This window comes from Terrapene carolina, unplaced genomic scaffold (genome assembly GCF_002925995.2).
Source record: "Terrapene carolina triunguis isolate 2854851 unplaced genomic scaffold, T_m_triunguis-2.0 Scaffold58, whole genome shotgun sequence".
Classification (NCBI taxonomy): domain Eukaryota; kingdom Metazoa; phylum Chordata; order Testudines; family Emydidae; genus Terrapene; species Terrapene triunguis.
In genome coordinates, this window is record NW_020664409.1 from 90,399,264 (window position 1) to 90,417,819 (window position 18,556).

Consider the following 18,556-nt stretch of genomic DNA (forward strand, 5'->3'; position numbering starts at 1 on the left):
GAGTTAACTGCTATTAATCGACAGCACGAATATGAACGAGAATCTCTTTGATCCTATCTGGGTCTTAATGATACCTGGCTCTTACAAACATCTTTCATCTATGTGACACTTTCTCAGCATGTCCAGAACTGTAAGTCACCTTCTCACTCCTCTGCCTCAGTGAGACAGAAACTTGCTGCTGCTAAACTGTGTCTCTGCTCCCCGACACTGCAGTCTGTTAGTCAGCCCAATCAACCCTTGGAGAGACTGCCAGTCCCTTCCTTGCCTTCCTCTTGGTGCCCCCAGTTCTCAGAACCCCTGGAAGAGCATTTCTCTGCAGCATCCAGTCCCTGTCACTGGATGCCCACAGAAATACCAACTCTACTGACTCCAAAGAGACAGAATACACATCAAACGGTTGGCTTCACTGAGAATGCACCCTCACTGTAGTAGAACATCACTGAGATGAAATTATAATAAAACAAGAATAAGTTTATTAATAAAGAACAGAGACTTAAGTGATATTGAGCAGAGATAATAGAAACAGAAAATGGTTAAAAAGAAAAGAAAAGAATAACACGCTTCTAAGAGTCTACATGTAACCTTAGCAGGCGCCAAGCCTTCTGTAACTGTTGTTGTTTGAGATGTGTTGCTCATGTCTACTCCATGTTAGGTGTGTGCGCACCATATGCAAATTGCCGGAGATTTTTCCCTCATTGGTATCCTAGTGGGCTCATGTATAAGGGGCACTGCCGGCCCCACACCCTCTCAGTTCCTTCGTGCCAGATAACTGTCACAGAGGGGCAGGAGGGTGGGTCGTGGAATGGACATGAACACCACATCTCAAAGAACAGCAGCTATGGAAGGTCAGTAACCGTTTTTTCTTCTTCATGTGTTTGCTCATGTCCATTCCATGTTAGATAACTCACAAGCAATACCTTAGGAGGTGGGCTCGGAGTTCATGGACATGAAAAGATAATGGAGCAAATAATTAAGCAATCAATTTGTGAACCCCTAGAAGATAAGTAACAGTCAGCATGGATTTGTAAAGGACAAATTGTGTCAAACCAGCCGAATAGCTTTCTTTGATAGGGTAACAAGCCTTGTGGGTGGAGAAAAGCGGTAGATGTGGTATATCTTGACTTTCGTAAGGCTTTTGATACTGTCTCACATAACCTTCTCATAAACAAACTAGGGGAATACAACCTAGATGGAGCTACTATAAGGTGGGTGCATAGCTGGTTGGAAAACTGTTCTCAGAAAGTAGTTATCAGTGGTTCACAGGCAAACAAAGGGCATATTAGTGGGGTCCTGCAGGGATCAGTTCTGGGTCCAGTTCTGTTCTGTTGTCTAAATCAATGATTTAGATACAGGCATAGAGAGTACACTTATAAAGTGTGCAGATGATACCAAGCTTGGAGGGGTTGCAAGTGCTTTGGAGGATAGGATTAAAATCCAAAATGATCTTGACAAACTGGAGAAATGGTCTGAAGTAAACAGAATAAAATTCAATAAGGACAAATGCAAAGTACTCCACTTAGGAAGGAAAAATCAGTTGCACATATACAGCATGGGAAATGACTGCCTAAGAAGGAGTACTGCGGAAAGGGATCAAGGGGTCATAGCGGATCACAAGCTAAATATGAGTCAACAGTAACACTCGCAAAAAAAGCAAACATCATTCTGGGAGTGTTGTAAGCAAAACACGAGAAGTAGTTCTTCCGCTTTACTCCAGGCTGATTAGGCCTCAACTGGAGTATTTTGTTCAGTTCTGGGCACCACATTTCAGGAAAGATTTGGACAAACTGGAGAAAGTCCAGAGAAGAGTAACAAAAAGGTCTAGAAAACATGACCTATGAGGGAAGATTGAAAAAATTGGGTTTGTTTAGTCTGGAGTAGAGAAGACTGGGAGGGGACATGATAGCAGTTTTCAAGAACATAAAAGGTTGTTGCAAAGAGGAGGGAGAAAAACTGGTCGTCTTAACCTCTGAGGATAGGACAAGAAGCAATGGGCTTAAATTGCAGCAAGAGCAATTTTGGTTGGACATTAGGAAAAACTTCCTAACTGTCAGGGTAGTTAAGCACTGGAACAAGTTGCCTAAGGAGGTTGTGGAATCTCCATCATTGGGGATTTTATTTAAGAGCAAGTTAGACAAACACCTGTCAGGGATGGTCTAGATAATACTTAGTCCTGCCACGAGCACAGGGGACTGAACTAGATGACCTCTTGACGTTCCTTCCAGTCCTACAATTATATGATTCTATGCTGATAGCCTGCAGGGAAGAATGAACTGGAGAGAGACCTCGTTGAGATGCCCATATCAAGAAGCATTTCCATTTGGCCAGCTAGGTAGCCCTAGTGGACGGTTTCCTACTACCTAGCAGGACCTGTCGAACTTGCTCTGAACAGGCCTGCTCCTCTGGGTTCAGCCATGTAACATCCATGCCATCGGGTGAAGGGAGGTGAGGTATGGGTGGAGCAACTGGCCGTGATCTTGTGAGATCAGGTCCGGACGAAGCAGAAGAGGGGATGCTATTGATAGATCCAGTAGTGTGCCGAACCAGTGTAGGTGTGGCAACACCAGGGCTATAAGAATAACTCTTGCCTTGTCCCACTTGATTTTCAGGAGGGCCTTATGAACCAGAGGGACCAGGGGAAAAATGTAGAGCAGGGGCCCTGACCATGGGAGCCAGAAGGCATGAGAGGGAGCCCAGACTGTGCCTGTGCAGCAAGCAAAACTGATGGCACTTCCTGTTCTGCTTGGTCACCAACTGGTCTACCTGGAGAGATGAACCGGACGATTTCCAGGTGAAAGGACCACTTGTGGTGAGAGGAAAATGACCTGCTGAGGTGATCCATCAGTGCATTCCAGACTCCTGGAAGATGTGATGCCACCAGGTGGATGGAGTGCTTCACCCAGAAGTCCCATAGATAGATGGCTTCCTGAAACAGAGCAGAGGACTGAGCACCTCCGTTTGTTGATATGGAACATGGCCATGGTAGTGTCTGTGAGAAGTTGCACCACCTTGCCTGAGATCTGGGGGAGGAACACTTGGCAACCTAAGCCTACAGCCCTGAGTTCCTGAACATTTATGTGCAGGGATAGTTTTTCCTGGAACCATAGGCCCCGAGTCCTGAGGCAGTCAAGGTGAGCTCCCCAAACTAGGTCTGATGCATCCAAGACTAGGAACACTGATGGCTGAGGGGTGACAAGGGGTAACCCCATCATTACCGACATTGGGTCCTTTCAGCAGTCTAGAGAGGCGAGGACCAAGGAAGGAACAGTGAGCACCAAGTCCAAGTGGTGTCTGTTCGGGGAGTAAACTGATGCTAGCTACAGCTGTAGGGGCCTGAGACACAGCCTTGCATGCTGAACCATGTGCCTCAGAAGTTTGAGGCAAACTTGGGAAGTCATAATTGGGTGTACCTTGATCTTGGATAGCAGGTTTGACAGTCTGAATTCTGTAAGGAAGGCTCTGGTCTGGTCAAGTCAAGCACTGCCCCAATAAATTCTATTCTCTGAACTGAAAAAAGAGTCGACTCTTCTCGTTTATCAACAAGCCCAGTGCCTGGGAGGTGGACTGGACCATGCTGATGCTGTTCTGCACGTGAGTTTCTGACTGACCTTTGATCAGCCAGCCAGTCATTGAGGTACGGGTATACCTGGACTCCTCGCTGTCTGAGGAAGGCCACTATTACCACCATTTGCTGCCATACACTTTGTGAAAAACGTAGGGACTGCGGACAGGCTGAAGGGACAAGCAGTGAACTGGTAGTGGCATTGATTCACAATAAATCTGAGAAATCTTCTGTGGCCACAGAAAACAGAAATGTGAAAGTATGTGTCCTTTAAGTTGAGGGCAGCACACCAGTCCCCTGGACACAGGGAGGGAAAGATGGAGGCCAGGGAGACCAGGTTGAACCTCAATTTCTTGAGATATCTTGAGTTGACATGGGTCAAGAATGGGCCGGAGGCCTCCCTTGGCCTTCGAGATTAGGAAATATTGGGAGTAGATTCCCCTCCTTTCAAGTCTTGAGGAACCTCTTCCACAGTCCCCATGGGAGAGAAGTTGCTCGTGAGAAGGGTCCCTGAAGAGGGACAGGGATGGCAGGTGGGAGGGTGGGGTGGGTAAAAACTGAAGGGTATAGCCCATTGTCACTGTACTTAGTACCCAGCGGTCCGATGTTATGTGGAATGGTCCAAAAATAAAAGGGAGGCAGGATCTGAAGCAGGAACTGGTATAGCATCCTCAGGTGCATCTACAGAGGTTTGCTTGGGCCCACCGGAGTACCTATGAGGCCCCAGCTGGGAGGCTGAGGTGGACTGGAGCGGGACACCATTTGTAACCTCTTCCATTTGTAGAGCTCCTGTACCAGAAGCAGCATCGAGAAATGAGGTAGCTGTTGGGGCCTGAAGTGCTTCCTAGAAGCAGATGAAGCCTAGAGGCCCAATGTCCTGAGGGTGGGCTCTAGAATTCGTCAGGCCGTGAAACTTTGTTTCTGTCTACTCTGAAAATAGTGAGATGCTTTCGAAACGGAGGTCCTGTCCTGGATGGATTGTTGGACCTAGTGAGGAAGTCCTGAGGACTGGAGCCAAGAACACCACCTCATGGTGACAGCAGAGGTCATTGTCCTCACTGCTGCATCGGTTGCATCCAGACCTGCCTGGAGAGATGTCCTGGCTATAGTCTTACCCTCCTCCAAGACAGCAATAAATTCTTGCCTCAAATCTTGAGGCAGAGAGTCTTTGAACTTGTCCAAGGAGTTCCACAGATTGTAAACATATCTCACCAGCAAAGTTTGCTGGTTAGAGAAATGCAGTTAAAAGCTACCCTTTGAATCCAGTTTTTTTGCGTCACCTGGTAGCGCTCACCTGGCCCGGTGTGTTCCTCTCGTTGGCTGCCGACACAATGAGGGGCTTCTTCCTCATCCCCAGTGACATCCCTGGGAGACATATCCTGAACGTTGATACTGGGGTTGGTACCGGAGTTGGGGTCCGGTGCTGAGAAGGAAGAGGCAGTAGGCTGCCTCTCCAAAACCACCGAGTAAAATCAATGGGAGGAAGGACCCGGTACCAGGGGAAACCCCCAAGGTTCCAGTATAGCTACTAACCTGTTGGCCAGGTGCCGGCGGGGGGACCCGCACAAGGAGTCCCTTCAGACTCAAAAAGTCCTCCCTCGGCGAAGTGATACCCTTCTCTGCCTCCGTATGGTGCCGAGGGTTCAGGGACCGGCGGCAGACTGGAGATGGTCAGGACAATGGGATCAGGGCTAGCTTGCCCCTAGAAGGTGCCACTGGGCCCAGTGCCAGTAAGGAGCTCCTTCCTGTTCCTGGTCATCGTGTAGGCCAAAAGCCTAATGGTTAAATTGTGGTGTGTGAAATCAGAAGGTCCCAGACAACTCGGACATTAGAGCACTGCATGGATACAAATTTATATCCGCGGAACTGCAGGGATCTCCCGGGAACTACAGCAGCAAAAGGAGCAGAACATGGGGTTGCCACTCCCAGAAGCCAGCGCCCCGCGACGGCAACTCCTCCAGCGTGGCTGTACCGCCAGCAGCCCTGCCCCTACACCTTGCATGAGGCTGTCTGCGTCTCCTGTCTGGGAGTGTGCACAACACATGAACACAAGAGCACGACCAGGGACAGCTACCAGTGAGCCTGGTGCCCGGGGGGGTGGTACAGCCATGCCGGAGGAGCTGCTGGCATGGGGCACTGGCTCCTGGGAGCGGCGGCCCCACATTCCACTCCTTTTGCCGGTATGGTTCCCGGGACAGCCCTGCAGTTCCACGGATACCAATTTATACCCGCGGATATCCACATCCATAGATATAAATTTGTATCCACACAAGGCTCTACCGAACATCTACACCACAATTAAACAGCTCCTTAGCCCAAGCCCAGGTCAGCCGCAGATGTCTAACTTCAGTGTAGACATATCTTAAATGTCTTGCCCAAGCTCAGAAGTGAAGTTTAAAGCAGAGCTGGGCATTCTTGGACTTCCAGTTTAGTACCTTAACCAGAAGGCCATCCTTCCAGAAATGTGTTACTTAATCTTGGGATCACACGGATATGATAAACCCCTCACATTTGGCATTCAAGTGGACAAGTTAAATCTGCTCATATTTAAGAACCAGATTTGTATGTGTATTTTATAATAGTGGAAGGCAGCATAGAAGATTTAATGCCAGCTTCTATTTGATATTATAGAATTAGACAGCGTTTAAGAGGTGATTTGCAGCATGTACATTTTTGCACATATGAATATGTTCTAGTCTCTAAAAAAATTACTATATTGACTCCTGTTCATTTCTTCTTTAAAACCTTAATAAAAAAAAAAAAAAAAAAGGCTTGTGTCCTTTCAAGTGCCTCCAAATCAAATTATTTCACTTGGGCTTACGTGCCTCTTGTGTATTACTTTGACAGAATGAGGTTTGTTTAATGATCATAGCATTAAAGATTCTTGCTCCGAAGAGATACATTAGCACACTTCAGGGGCTCGGTGTAAAAAAAACAAGAGATGATGGAAGGTTTCTTAAAAATATAAAACACATTAACAAGCAGTTATTTAGGCATATTCCTTATTATGCTGCCACCAGTCTGATAGGTTTTCCTAAGGATAGCTGTTCTTTATTTACCTGGACCCAGTCCTGCTCCCTTTAAAGTCAATGCAAGCCAAAACTCCTACTGTCTTCAGTCGTGTAGGTTCAGGCTCTATAACAGAAGGGTAACAATAAGAAAAGCCCCTCCCCCCCCAGTATTTAAATGTATGCTGCCAGACTATTTTATAAAAATAAAGGCCTGCTCCTCCATTGCCCTGCCCCTCGTGTTGTGATTTACATCAATGTGAAGTGGGCATAAAAGGCTACCCAATCAGAACAGCAGCATTTTACAATCCCTGTACACTGGTGTAAATGACAACACAAGACAATGGACAATGGAGAGTCGGGCCTAAGGTTTTATAAAATCTGCAATTAATGTGTTCCCATGTAAATGTGTAAGTACAATAAAGACAGGTTTTTGTTTGCATTTCAACATCCCCATGGAGTGCTTGCACCCAAAAAAAGGCAGCGTGGGGTTAGTGCAATTTTTTTTCCGGTAACTGCCATGAGATGGGAAGTGCTGTGCATACGAAAGGGAGGCATATACCTTACCATGATCATCTTAGAATCTAAAGAATAGCAAATAGAACAATAGATAGAGAAAATAGAACATAAAAGTAAAGTGGTCAAAGTGATGACTGACCACATCTTTATAACTGTGTTTTATTATTTTTAAACTATATCTATACACAACCACATATACAAATATACATTGATGGACATGCCCATATTATGGGGGACTGGTAGCAACTCTGTAGCTAAGGCTCAGTTGGGATTTGCACTTGAGGTCCCCAACCTGGCACAAAAACACTCCAGAGAACAACTGAATTTTCCATGTAACATTTTAGAAAATTAATTACCGACTTTTGCAGCGGAAAACTTGCAAATTCACCATCAGTGAAATTTTGCTTTGACAGTTATTACTCACCCCTCCTTTTCGGGGGTTGGGGGCATACTGGGGGCAGGGAGAACATAACCAGTATCCTGCCTTCCGACAGTGGCCAATGCCAGGTGCCCCAGAGGGAATGAACAGAACAGGTAATCATCAAGTGATCCATTCCCTGTCGCCCATTCCCAGCTTCTGGCAAACAGAGGCTAGGGACACCATCCCTGCCCATCCTGGCTAATAGCTGTTGATGGACTGATCCTCCATGAGTTTATCTAGTTCTTTTTTGAACCCTGGTATAGTCTTGGCCTTCACAACATCCTCTGGAAAAGAGTTCCGCAGATTGACTGTGCCTTGTGTGAAGAAATACTTAATTTTGTTTGTTTTACACCTGTTGCCTATTAATTTCATTTGGTGACCCCTAGTTCTTGTGTTATGAGAAGGAGTAAATACCACTTTCTTATTTACCTTCTCCACACTAGTCATGATTTTATAGACATTTATCCATCCCCCCTTAGTTGTCTCTTTTCCAAGCTGAAAAATCCCAGTCTTTCTACTCTCTCCTTATATGGAAGCTGTTCCATACCCCTAATAATTTTTGTTCCGAAAAGGGCAACCTTTTCCAATTCCAATATATCTTTTTTGAGATGGGACGACCACATCTGCACGCAGTATTCAAGATGTGGGCATACTATGGATTTAAATAGAGGCAATATGATATTTTTTGTCTTACCTTATTTTCTTATCTTATCTATCTTATTTTCTGTCTTAGTGAGGTAGGTGTTTCCATAGCTAATCAACCCCAGTCCCCACAAAATCCACATTTCACATACACATTTTTATAACACCTCTCATACAAGCCAAATTTTAAATGTTACAATTAAAACACACAGTTATTCCCCTTATTCTTCATAGTCTAATAGTTGTCTGTTGACTACAACTAAGGGAACTGCTCAGACACACCAGCTACTTCTGTTTTCTGAAGTTACAGGAGGCATCTGCCTCTAGTGGAGTTGCAAGCTCCCAATTTCTAACAACTAGACTGCAACCATCCTGTCCTAATACATTTAAGTAACAAGGGGACCAGAAGAGGTGAAAATTGAAGCCCAAATTGTCAAAACTTGCAGTTCTGCTAAGGAGGCAGATGCTTTCTGTCAAACCACTCTGGTTCATTAGAGAGCAGTCACTTTCAGATGGACTTCAGGGAATCTGTGGGACTCTGACTCAGCTGTTGGTCTTTAAAATTGGTTGGATGGACACAGGGGGAGACAGAGAGGTTGCCAGCAGAGCTGAGTAGTAAAGCTCCTGGCTACCTCCCTGGCCGCCCACCCTTAGTCCCCAGCCTTGCTGCAAAGCCCAGTCCTTGGTCCCATGGACCCATTCAAGTCACATGCCCTAACCCCATTCAAATTGAATTTTTTTCATTTTAGTTTTTTTATTAACATTCATTTTAATGATCATTTATTACTTTTAATCATAAAATCATAAAAATAAACCATCTTTGGAAAAAAAGCATGCAAAGCAGCCAGTTTCAGTTTAAAATTGGGGTGGTTTTGGTGACTGGGAACTTGCTCATCACAGAAAACTCTATTTATTTGGAGAACTGTTCCTGAAAAAGTTCTGAAATGTGGACAATAGAGCTGGCTGAAAATTTTCTGATGGCCCTGAATTGAGGAAATCAAGTATCAGTTACCAAACTAATTAGAAAACCAATTACCAAACCAACAATTCCCAATTAAAATACCTGTCACAGGGTCTACAGATCCCATGCTGTATCGGCCTAAAGGGTTCATGGGGAAACTGCCTGCTCAGCTGGGGCTGATTGGGAGACTCACAATAGTTGCAGAGATAAAACAACTGCAGAGCAGAAGAATGGGGTGGGTGTCAATGAGGTTGAGGAACCACAGAGAGCAGGTGCCTTTGGCAACAGAAAAGCTGCCCAGGAAACGGGGTGACCACAGGGTGTAACTCAGAGGCATGGTAGAAAGTAGGCCAGGGAAACAGTAAGAGGTTGGGAAAGCTTGGAGCCAGCCACTTTGTACAGGGTCGTTGGCCTAAAACCCAGGATGGAGGGCAGGCCTGGATTCCCCTACGAAGCCCAGCAAAGGGGCTTATTAAGGCCTTGAACAATTGAGCCATACCCGAAGGGCCCAGGGAGTGTGTATCCCTCATCTAGGGCCACAGAGTCCAATACTTTAGGAGACCAAACAAGCAAGAGGGGAAAAAGATGACCAGTGACCTGGTCAATGGGGCTAGAAGGTGGGCAACCCATCAAAGAGGGAGGGAAACTAAGGCAGAGTTGCCCTGTCACCCAACCTCGCCACAAGGTGGTGCCAAAGATGGAAGATGACCCCCATATACCAATTTCAAAGCCAGTTTATACAATTGTTGAAAAGTTGTGATTTAGAACATAAAACTCAAAACATTTAAACTATTATGTCATATCATAGCATGACGTAACATAATACAATAGTCTAAATGTTTTGACTTTGCTGTATTATAATATATATCACAAGTTGAGTCTATAAGAAACATTTCAGCCATATTGAAATAACACTTTTCAATAAGGTTGAAATGAAGTTTCACAATTTTGCTCATGGAATATTTTGAAATTTATAGTCTTCATTCTGATTTGCAAACTTTTTTTTTTTTCTCCTCAAAATGTCCTGCAGAATGAGAATTCCAGATTTCAATCAGCTCCAGTTGACAAGTATGTGGATTGGCAGTCTAGCAAGATCCAGTTCTTAGAGTATATATACACTCATCCCCACCTTCCCTTTTCCCCATTGACTAATCCCTTCCAAATCTATTTTTCTCAGCAATAGAGAACAGTCAGCTCACTAAGGTTGAGGCAAGTTGGTGTATTCTGCTGCAAATTTACAATTAATTACCAAAGGTTCTTACTGTATACTTGTACCTATTTAAGGGCAGGGTTAAAAGCAATTTAACAAAAACAGTGAAATATTTCTGATACTGCATACTTTACCCGTTATGTCATGCTGTTTGAATGACTCACTGTAGATTTGATACTGATTAGGGCAGTGTTTCTTCAACCACTTGCAGACATCCTGCTGGGTCCACAGAGCTACTGGCTTTGTCAGTTTCACAGTACCAGACTGGAAAGACAGAACAGGAAAAGAAATGGTATTTAGCCCTACGTATCAGATGTGTTTCTAATGTAATTCATATAATCTAGAAAAATAATTCTATTTGGGAGCCTTCCTTAGAGGCAAAAGTGCAAGGGATATGAGGATCAGTTATTCAAGTTTATATGGAGGGATCATATCTAGTGCAAGATTCTCTGCGTGTTCCTTGTATCACACAAGTATAACACTTTCTCTTACCTGTTCAGAATCTAACGTGTATAAAGAATTAAGTCATAAAGGGCCAGATTCTGCCACTTTTCCATAATGATCACAAGAAAAAGTCAGCACTTACCCACAGAGATACCGCAATAGTTACAGCTATAGTTAAATGTTAACTTTTTAATGGTGACTAGTGTATACACTTTGATACTAAATACTACTTAGTGCAGATTTAATTATTTAATATTAAATATGATAAGTCACTGAATGTGCAATTTTCACAGAATTTGGCCAATGTTCTTAATTTTCACATGATCCTTCTCTTGATAGAAGACAACTTATTAAAGAGGATGTCAAGATGTTACAGGTCCTGGCTCTCTTTCTCCCATGCCAACTCTGCATAGAGTATGCCTCTTTGCTTAGCTCAGGAGTCGGCAATCTTTCAGAAGTGGTGTGCCGAGTCTTTATTTATTCACTCTAATTTAAGGTTTTGCGTGCCAGTAATACATTTTAACGTTTTTAGAAGGTCTCTTTCTAGAAGTCTATAATATATAACTAAACTATTGTATGTAAAGTAAACAAGGTTTTTAAAATGTTTAAGAAGCTTCATTTAAAATTAAATTAAAATGCAGAGCCCCCCGGACTGGTGGCCAGGACCCGGGCAGTGTCAGTGCCACTGAAAAGTGCCATAGGTTGCCTACCTCAGTGGCTTAGCTCATGCTCTAGATTACAAAATACACCTCTTCCTCTGAAGCAGGGAGTGTTTATTCATAAAAGTGATTTTACAACTGGCTTAATGGGGCTTCAGATTTATTGGGTCCATACCAAATTTGCTATATTTAGAAGTAAAAAGTTGTTTGGCTTATTAGTTAAATCCATCAGTCCATTAAACTCAACCTGGGCTCCTAATGTCAAGCTTTTTTTTTTTTTTTTTTTTTTTTTTAATATAATCTTCATGACCTCCTGTGCAACTTCCTGTGTCAATGAGGGCGGAGTTTGGGGATAATTGGGTTTAGGGTGACCAGACGTCCCGATATCTAGGCGTTTGTCCCGATATTTCGCAGTACTCCGCCCCTTTTTTTTGTTTGTTTTTTTGTTTTCCCCTCTGCCGGCCCCCCCCCCCCCCACATGTCCCGATATTTTCTTCCTCTCATCTGGTCACCCTAATTGGGTTGCACTGGTTTAACAGAGAACAGAATTTGGCTTGCAGAATATCTGGTACTAATGGTGAGAACCCAGCTTGAATTTCAGGTCCCAGGCTGAGTTCACACAGCTGAAAGCTAGGAAAAACAATAATTTTACTTGTAAATATAACAAATTTGATATGTAGTTAGTGAGACACAAACCCCACAATGAGTTTTACATAATCACTTGCAGAGCAGAACCACACGTTAATAAGGATCAATTTCACAGACTATTTTTGGAATATTATATAGAGATATTCCTACATAAAGACAGGAAGAAACATGAAAAGAAACACAGAGAAAATAAAATGATTCATGTATCTAGTACATGAATTTAAACAGATGTATAACAAAATTGCAGGATTATGATCAGGCCTATTAACCAGAGTAAGATGTACTGGTGTAACAGCATCCACTCCAGGTGGGTTTGCTACTTTAACTATGCCAGTATGATTAAACCAGCAGTGCTTTCTAGTGTGGACAAAGACAAAACCAATCTATGAATAACAGATCATACATCATGCTAGGTGTTAACACTGATTCTCACTGGCTGTTTCAATTTAGTTTGGAGCTCATACTAAGATGCATTCCTTGCTTTGTGTATTATTTATCTCTGTCAGCACAATTCCCTGCCCCACCCCCCTGATAATATTTTTGTCTCTTTCAGGATTCTCTCTCCTCCACCCCTCTCTACCCAGCATGCTACACTGGTCTGGTATTTAACTAACTATTGCTATCAGTTAAAATTGTCATGTACTTGTAAAAAAGAGTTAATGTTCTGGATATATTTCTGCAAAACTGGTTTCTCTACAGCTTAGATGAATTCCCTAGTTCACATTTTATACATAGGTAAACCCCAAACTTTCTGGGTTAGGTCCTCTGCAGTGTAACAATATGGTTGAAACATATTTAATTCAACCAAAATATATATTGGCTATATTTTTCCCAGGCCAAACTATTTCTTTTTTATATAAAATAATTTGGGTTCTAGAGGGGTAGATTCAGCGCTACAACAATTTAAAATGTCCTGCAAAAGAGAGTCTAGAGAATTATGAAAGTGTTCTCTTAAAGATTTCATATTTTCTATAACCCATGGTAACAGTGGCCTGTATTCACTATGTCGAGGAGAGTGAACATGTACAAATTTGCAATTACTTAGCAGTACATATTTCACACTGGCTAATGTCAAAGTGATTTTGAACGAACATGGGACAAAAGTCTCAGCTAGTGCCAATGCAGCTGGTACATAATATTTTTTCTTCCCTCTTTGAGGTGGGGGGCAGAGAAGAAAGATCACTTTGCAATATACCCTCATTTGCGCTGCACCTCTTTTCACTTACATATTCTCCATCTCCTTTTGTTTTTTACACTAGTAGGCTGAATGAATGCTTTTCTTTACAATTGATATGAAGTCATCAGGGATGTTTATCTGTTGTGACTCAGGGTGGAGTCTCTTGGTATTTGGGGGGAGGGATAGCTCAGTGGTTAGAGCATTGGCCTGCTAAACCCAGGGTTGTGAGTTCAATCCTTGAGGAGGCCATTTAGGGATCTGGGGCAAAAATTTGTCTGGGGATTGGTCCTGCTTTAAGCAGGCGGCTGGACTAGATGACCTCCTGAGGTCCCTTCCAACCCCGATATTCTATGATTCTATTATGCAGAGTTTGTTCTAGCACTTTCGCAAATGTATGTTGTCAGATACAACTTGTAAAAGTGGTTTTGAAATCTCCATTACTCCAGGTCCCAGGTCCCCATTACTGTCAACCCAAAAGAGTAGAGCAGTTTCAGGTTATCATTTTGCCTATCCTATTAGGTCCATAAAAGATATAATGAAAATCTACTAACCTAAATCCAGAGGTTATGGTATAGCAAAATCTCTGGCTGGTGAATAAATCTCCAATCTCTTCTATCCTAGCTCTCTCTTTTTCCTGGGAAGAAGTTAAATACATCTTCTAAAACTTAAAGCAGGAAGTACATTGTAGTCCACCCCTCAATTTAGGTATGTTATATTTCTTTATAAATACACCAACCAGGAATTAATAGATTCTAGATTACGTGGCTAGAAGGGACCATTGTGATCATGTAATCTAACCTCCTGTACAACACAGGCCATAGAACTGCCCCAAAATAATTCCTAGAGCGAATCTTTTTGAAAAACATCCACTCGTGATTTAAAAATTGCCAGTGACGGAGAGTCACTGTTAATTACTCTCACTGTTCAAAATGTACACCTTATTTCCAGTCTGAATTTGTCTAGCTTTAACTTCCAGCCATTGGATCATTTTATACCTCTCTATGCCAGACTGAAGAGCCTATTAAATATTTGTTGCCCGTGTAGGTAATTTTAGACCAGTGGTTCTCAAACTCCCCGCCCCCCCGCAGACCACTTGAAAATTACTGAGGGTCTTTCCAAATGTTGTTTGTACCGTTAGCCAACTATTGTAAAGCACTTTGAATAAAAGCACTATATAAAAATACCTTAACAATAATTAAGGTTTTTTTGTTCTACAAATAAAAGCGCACAACTTATATTTTAATATCCATAGTCTTACCTTTCTAATGTGATGGATGTGCCCTCTCTCCCCCACCGCAGCAGCCTCCGAGCTGGGGCTGGGAAGGAGGGGGTCTCTCCCTCTCTCCCCCGCCACAGCAGCCACAGAGCTGAGGCTGGGAAGGAGGGCCATCTCTCCCCGGCAGCCGCAGCTCTGGAGCTGGAGAAAGTTGCCTCTTTCTCTGGCTGCCGCAGCCCTGCACATCCCAAATTCCCCCCACCCCCTCTTCTCACCCCACTTCCCCCTTCCACCTACCCCCTATTCCCCCCGAGGCCACCACCTCACCTTACATGTGCATCTTCTCCAGGGGGTCCAGGCACTTAATTGGTGGAGCCATGCCTGCACGGCTCCACTAATTAGGTGGGTGGCCCTTCATTCTCTCGTGTGCGGCTGCCCAGGCGTGCACCTTAGAGGGAACTATCCACGGACCACTTGAATGGAGCTCGCGGACCACTGGTGGTCCACGGACCACAGTTTGAGAACCTCTGTTTTAGACTATAATCAAGTCACCCCTTAACATTCTCTTTGTTAATTTACATAGATTGAGCTCTTTGTATCTACTACTAATCCTTTAATCGTTCTTGTGGCTCTTCTCTGAACCCTTTCCAACGTATCAATATCCTTCTTGAATTCTGGATGTGAGAACTGAACAGCAGTATTCCAGCAGTGGTGCCAACTCCAGAGGTAAAATAATCTTTCTACTTCTACTTGGGATTCCCCTGTTTATGCATCCAAAGACTGCCTTTGCCCTTTTGGCTATAGGGGAGCTCATGTTCAGCTGATTAACCTCCACAACCCCCACATTTTTTTCCCCAGAGTCACTGCTTCCAAGGATAGAGTCCCCCAGCCTATAAGTATCACATGCATTCATTGTTCATAGATGTCTACATTGACATTAGCCACATTAAAATAAATGTCATTTGCTTGCACCCATCTTACCAATCCAAATCACTCTGAATCAGCGACCTGTCCTTTTCATTATTTAGCACTCCCCGAATTTTTGTGTCTGATGCAAAATTTATCAGTGATTATTTTATGTTTTCTTCCAGGTCATTGATAAAACTATTAAATAGCTTAGGACTAAGAACTGATCCCTATGGGACCCCACTAGAAACACACTACATCAGAGTTTCTCAAACTGGGATCCGGGGTCCTCCAGTGGGTCCGCCGGCCCTGCTGATCAACTCCTCCCCTTCCCTCCCAGTGCCTCCTGCATACCACAAAATAGCTGGTCAGCAGCATGCAGAAGGCACTGGGAGGGAGGGGAAGGAGCGGGGATGGGGCGCACTCGGGGGAGGGGGCAGAAAGAGGCGGGAAAGAGGGGCAGGGGTGGAGTGGGGGCAGGAAGAGGTGGGGTAGGGGTGGGGCCTGGGGGGGTCTGCGAAAAATTTTAAATCACAATGGGGGTCCTCAGGCTGTTAAAGTTTGAGAACCGCTGCACTACATTATTGTTCAATAATGATTCCTGATTTAAAATTGTGTTTTGAGATAATTTTTAATCCATTTAACATGTGCTAAGTTACTTTTATATCTTTCTAGGTTTTTTTTTTAATCAAAATGTCATTTGGTACCCAGTCAAATGCTTTACAGGAATCTAACAACATCAACACTATAACCTTTTATAAACTAAACTTGTAATCTCATCAAAAGAGATACCAAATTAGTTTGACAGGATCTATTTTCCATAAACCCATGTTGATTGGCATTAATTATATTACTCTCTTTTAATTCTCTCTTAATTAAATCCCATATCAGCTGCTCCATTATCTTGCCCAGGATCAATGTCAGACTGACAGGCCTATAATTACCTACATCACCCTGTTTACACTTTTTAATTTTTGGCACAACATTAGCTTGCTTTCAGGTCTTCTGGCACTTCCCCTGTGTTCCAAAACTTATGGAAAATCAACATTAATGGTCGTGTGAGCTTTTCAGACAGCTCTTTAGAAACTCTTGGATGCAAGTTCTCCAGAGAGTTGATCTAAAAAGGTCTAAATTTAGTAGCTGCTATTTAACATCCTCTTGAGATACTAGTAGAGTAGAAAGTGTCTTTTCATGAAAAGACAACACCTAAATGTACAGCTATCACAAACGAACAAAATCTCAGATATATCCTCAAAAAAAAAGAGTCAACATAAAACTCTTGCCCACCAACCTACACCAGGCAAAAGTCTAATAATTATAATATTAATACTTGACTCCTATACAGTGCTTTTCCTCAGAAAAATCTCCAGAGGGGCTTCGGCTCAAAGGTTAAATTTAGGCTTGATGAGATTAGCAGGGTAAAGTGAATTCCAGAATTGCTCATCTGTAACCCTGGATTTGGGGGGTAGGTATATCCCAGAATGTGATCAAGCCAACTGCAACCATATTATGTGCATTCAGCCACCATGAATTAATAAAATATTAAGGGATAATTTGAAAAACAGGCTTTCAAAAGCAAGGTCAAAACTACCTACAGTTTCTGCTAATCAGAACAGGAGGAAGGGAAAGAAAAGTAAACAAGTGAGACTGAAAATCTTGGTGGTTGGAAGACCTTGAGTCTGGGCTCCTCTGATATTGGAAGTTTATTGAAAGTTAGGAAAAATGATGATTTAGTAGGTGTCATTATGACCTATATCTTTTGTAGAAGTTAGTTATAAAAGACTAGCTAATACAGTTGTGACGGGTTGGATCACAGAAACCCCCTTGGGAGCTGCCACCTGATGTGCCAAGACTACTTCTATCCCTGTTTTTCCTGCCAGCTCAGGACTCCAGCACCCTGTCTTGCTGAGCCAGACACTCCGGTCTGTTCCAACAAAGACCCAGGGTCTGAATTACTTGCCCCAAAGCTGCAGGTTTACCTGAAAACAGCTCACAGAAGTGTGCTTGTCTTTAGCACTCAGATGCCCAACTCCCAATGGGGTCTAAACCCAAATAAATCCATTTTACCCGGTATAAAGCTTATACAGGATAAACCTAAATTGTTTGCCCTCTATAACACTGATAGAGAGATATGCACAGTTGTTTGCTCCCCCAGGTATTAATACATACTCTGAGTTACTTAATAAGTAAAAAGTGATTTTATTAAATACAGAAAGTAGGATTTAAGTGGTTCCAAGGAGTAACAGACAGAACAAAGTAAGTCACCAAGCAAAATTATATAAAATGCGCAAATCCATGCCTGGTCAAACTAAATACAGATAAGATCCTCACCAGTTCCAGAATGCTCCCTTTTACAGGCTAATCTTCTTTTAGCCTGGGTCCAGCAATCACTCACACCCCCTGTAGTTACTGTCCTTTGTTTCAGTTTCCTTTAAGTATCCTGGGGGGCGGGGGGTGGAGAGGCTCCTTCTTTAGCCAGCTGAAGACAAAATGGAGGGGTCTCCCAGGGGTTTAAATAGACTCTTGTGGGTGGAGACCCCCTTCTCACCCTGTGTAAAGTCCAGTCACAAAATGGAGATTCGGAATCACATGAGCAAGTCACATGCCCATGCATGTCTCAGGACTTGCAGGTAGTAGCCATTACCCACATGCTACCTTGAACGTCCTCAGGTAGACTTCTTATGTGGATTGGAGTTTTCCAAGCTCTTTTGTCTGTTAAATGCTTCCTAATTAAGCACCTAATTTGCACATTCCTTTCCCAAAAAGTAACCAAATGTTCTAACTAAGGCTACTTAGAAATCTAAGTATACTTAGCAATTATACAGCCAATGTTCATAACTTTGCACACACAAATGGTGCCTGCATACAACTAGGATGAACATAACCAGTAGGTCATAACCTTTACAAAGATATGTTACATGGCATATGTAGCAAAAACCTATTCCAGTTACATCATACATACATTTATAAGCCCCCCCCCCAATAAAGCCTTATGGGGTACTCTGTCACAACAGTGTACTTTGGAGCAGTCCTCTGAAGCCATCTTGAGACACATTTTTCCTGACACCTTTTCTCCCCGGTGGGTAAGCAACTGGCCACTGCGAACCTGCTGTTAATTACTCAACACTGTTCCAGATGTTAGGTAAATATCTGGGATGTTCTAAACCTACTGCTTGTGTCTGTGTG

The 18,556-nt window shown here is 43.2% G+C and overlaps 1 protein-coding gene across 2 annotated transcripts in view; it reads right to left on the reverse strand.

The window, feature by feature from the left end:
* The window catches only part of SAMD12 (sterile alpha motif domain containing 12), a 198,856-nt gene that overhangs the window by 132,572 nt on the left and 47,728 nt on the right, over positions 1–18,556 (reverse strand). Inside the window, exon 3 of one of the 2 annotated variants that reach the window (XM_024208597.3) lies at positions 10,485–10,584. In XM_024208597.3, the coding sequence (XP_024064365.2) occupies positions 10,485–10,584 (100 nt within the window). Of the gene's footprint in view, positions 1–10,454; positions 10,585–18,556 lie in introns of both variants that reach the window. The other variant, XM_024208596.3, reaches the window with a different exon arrangement.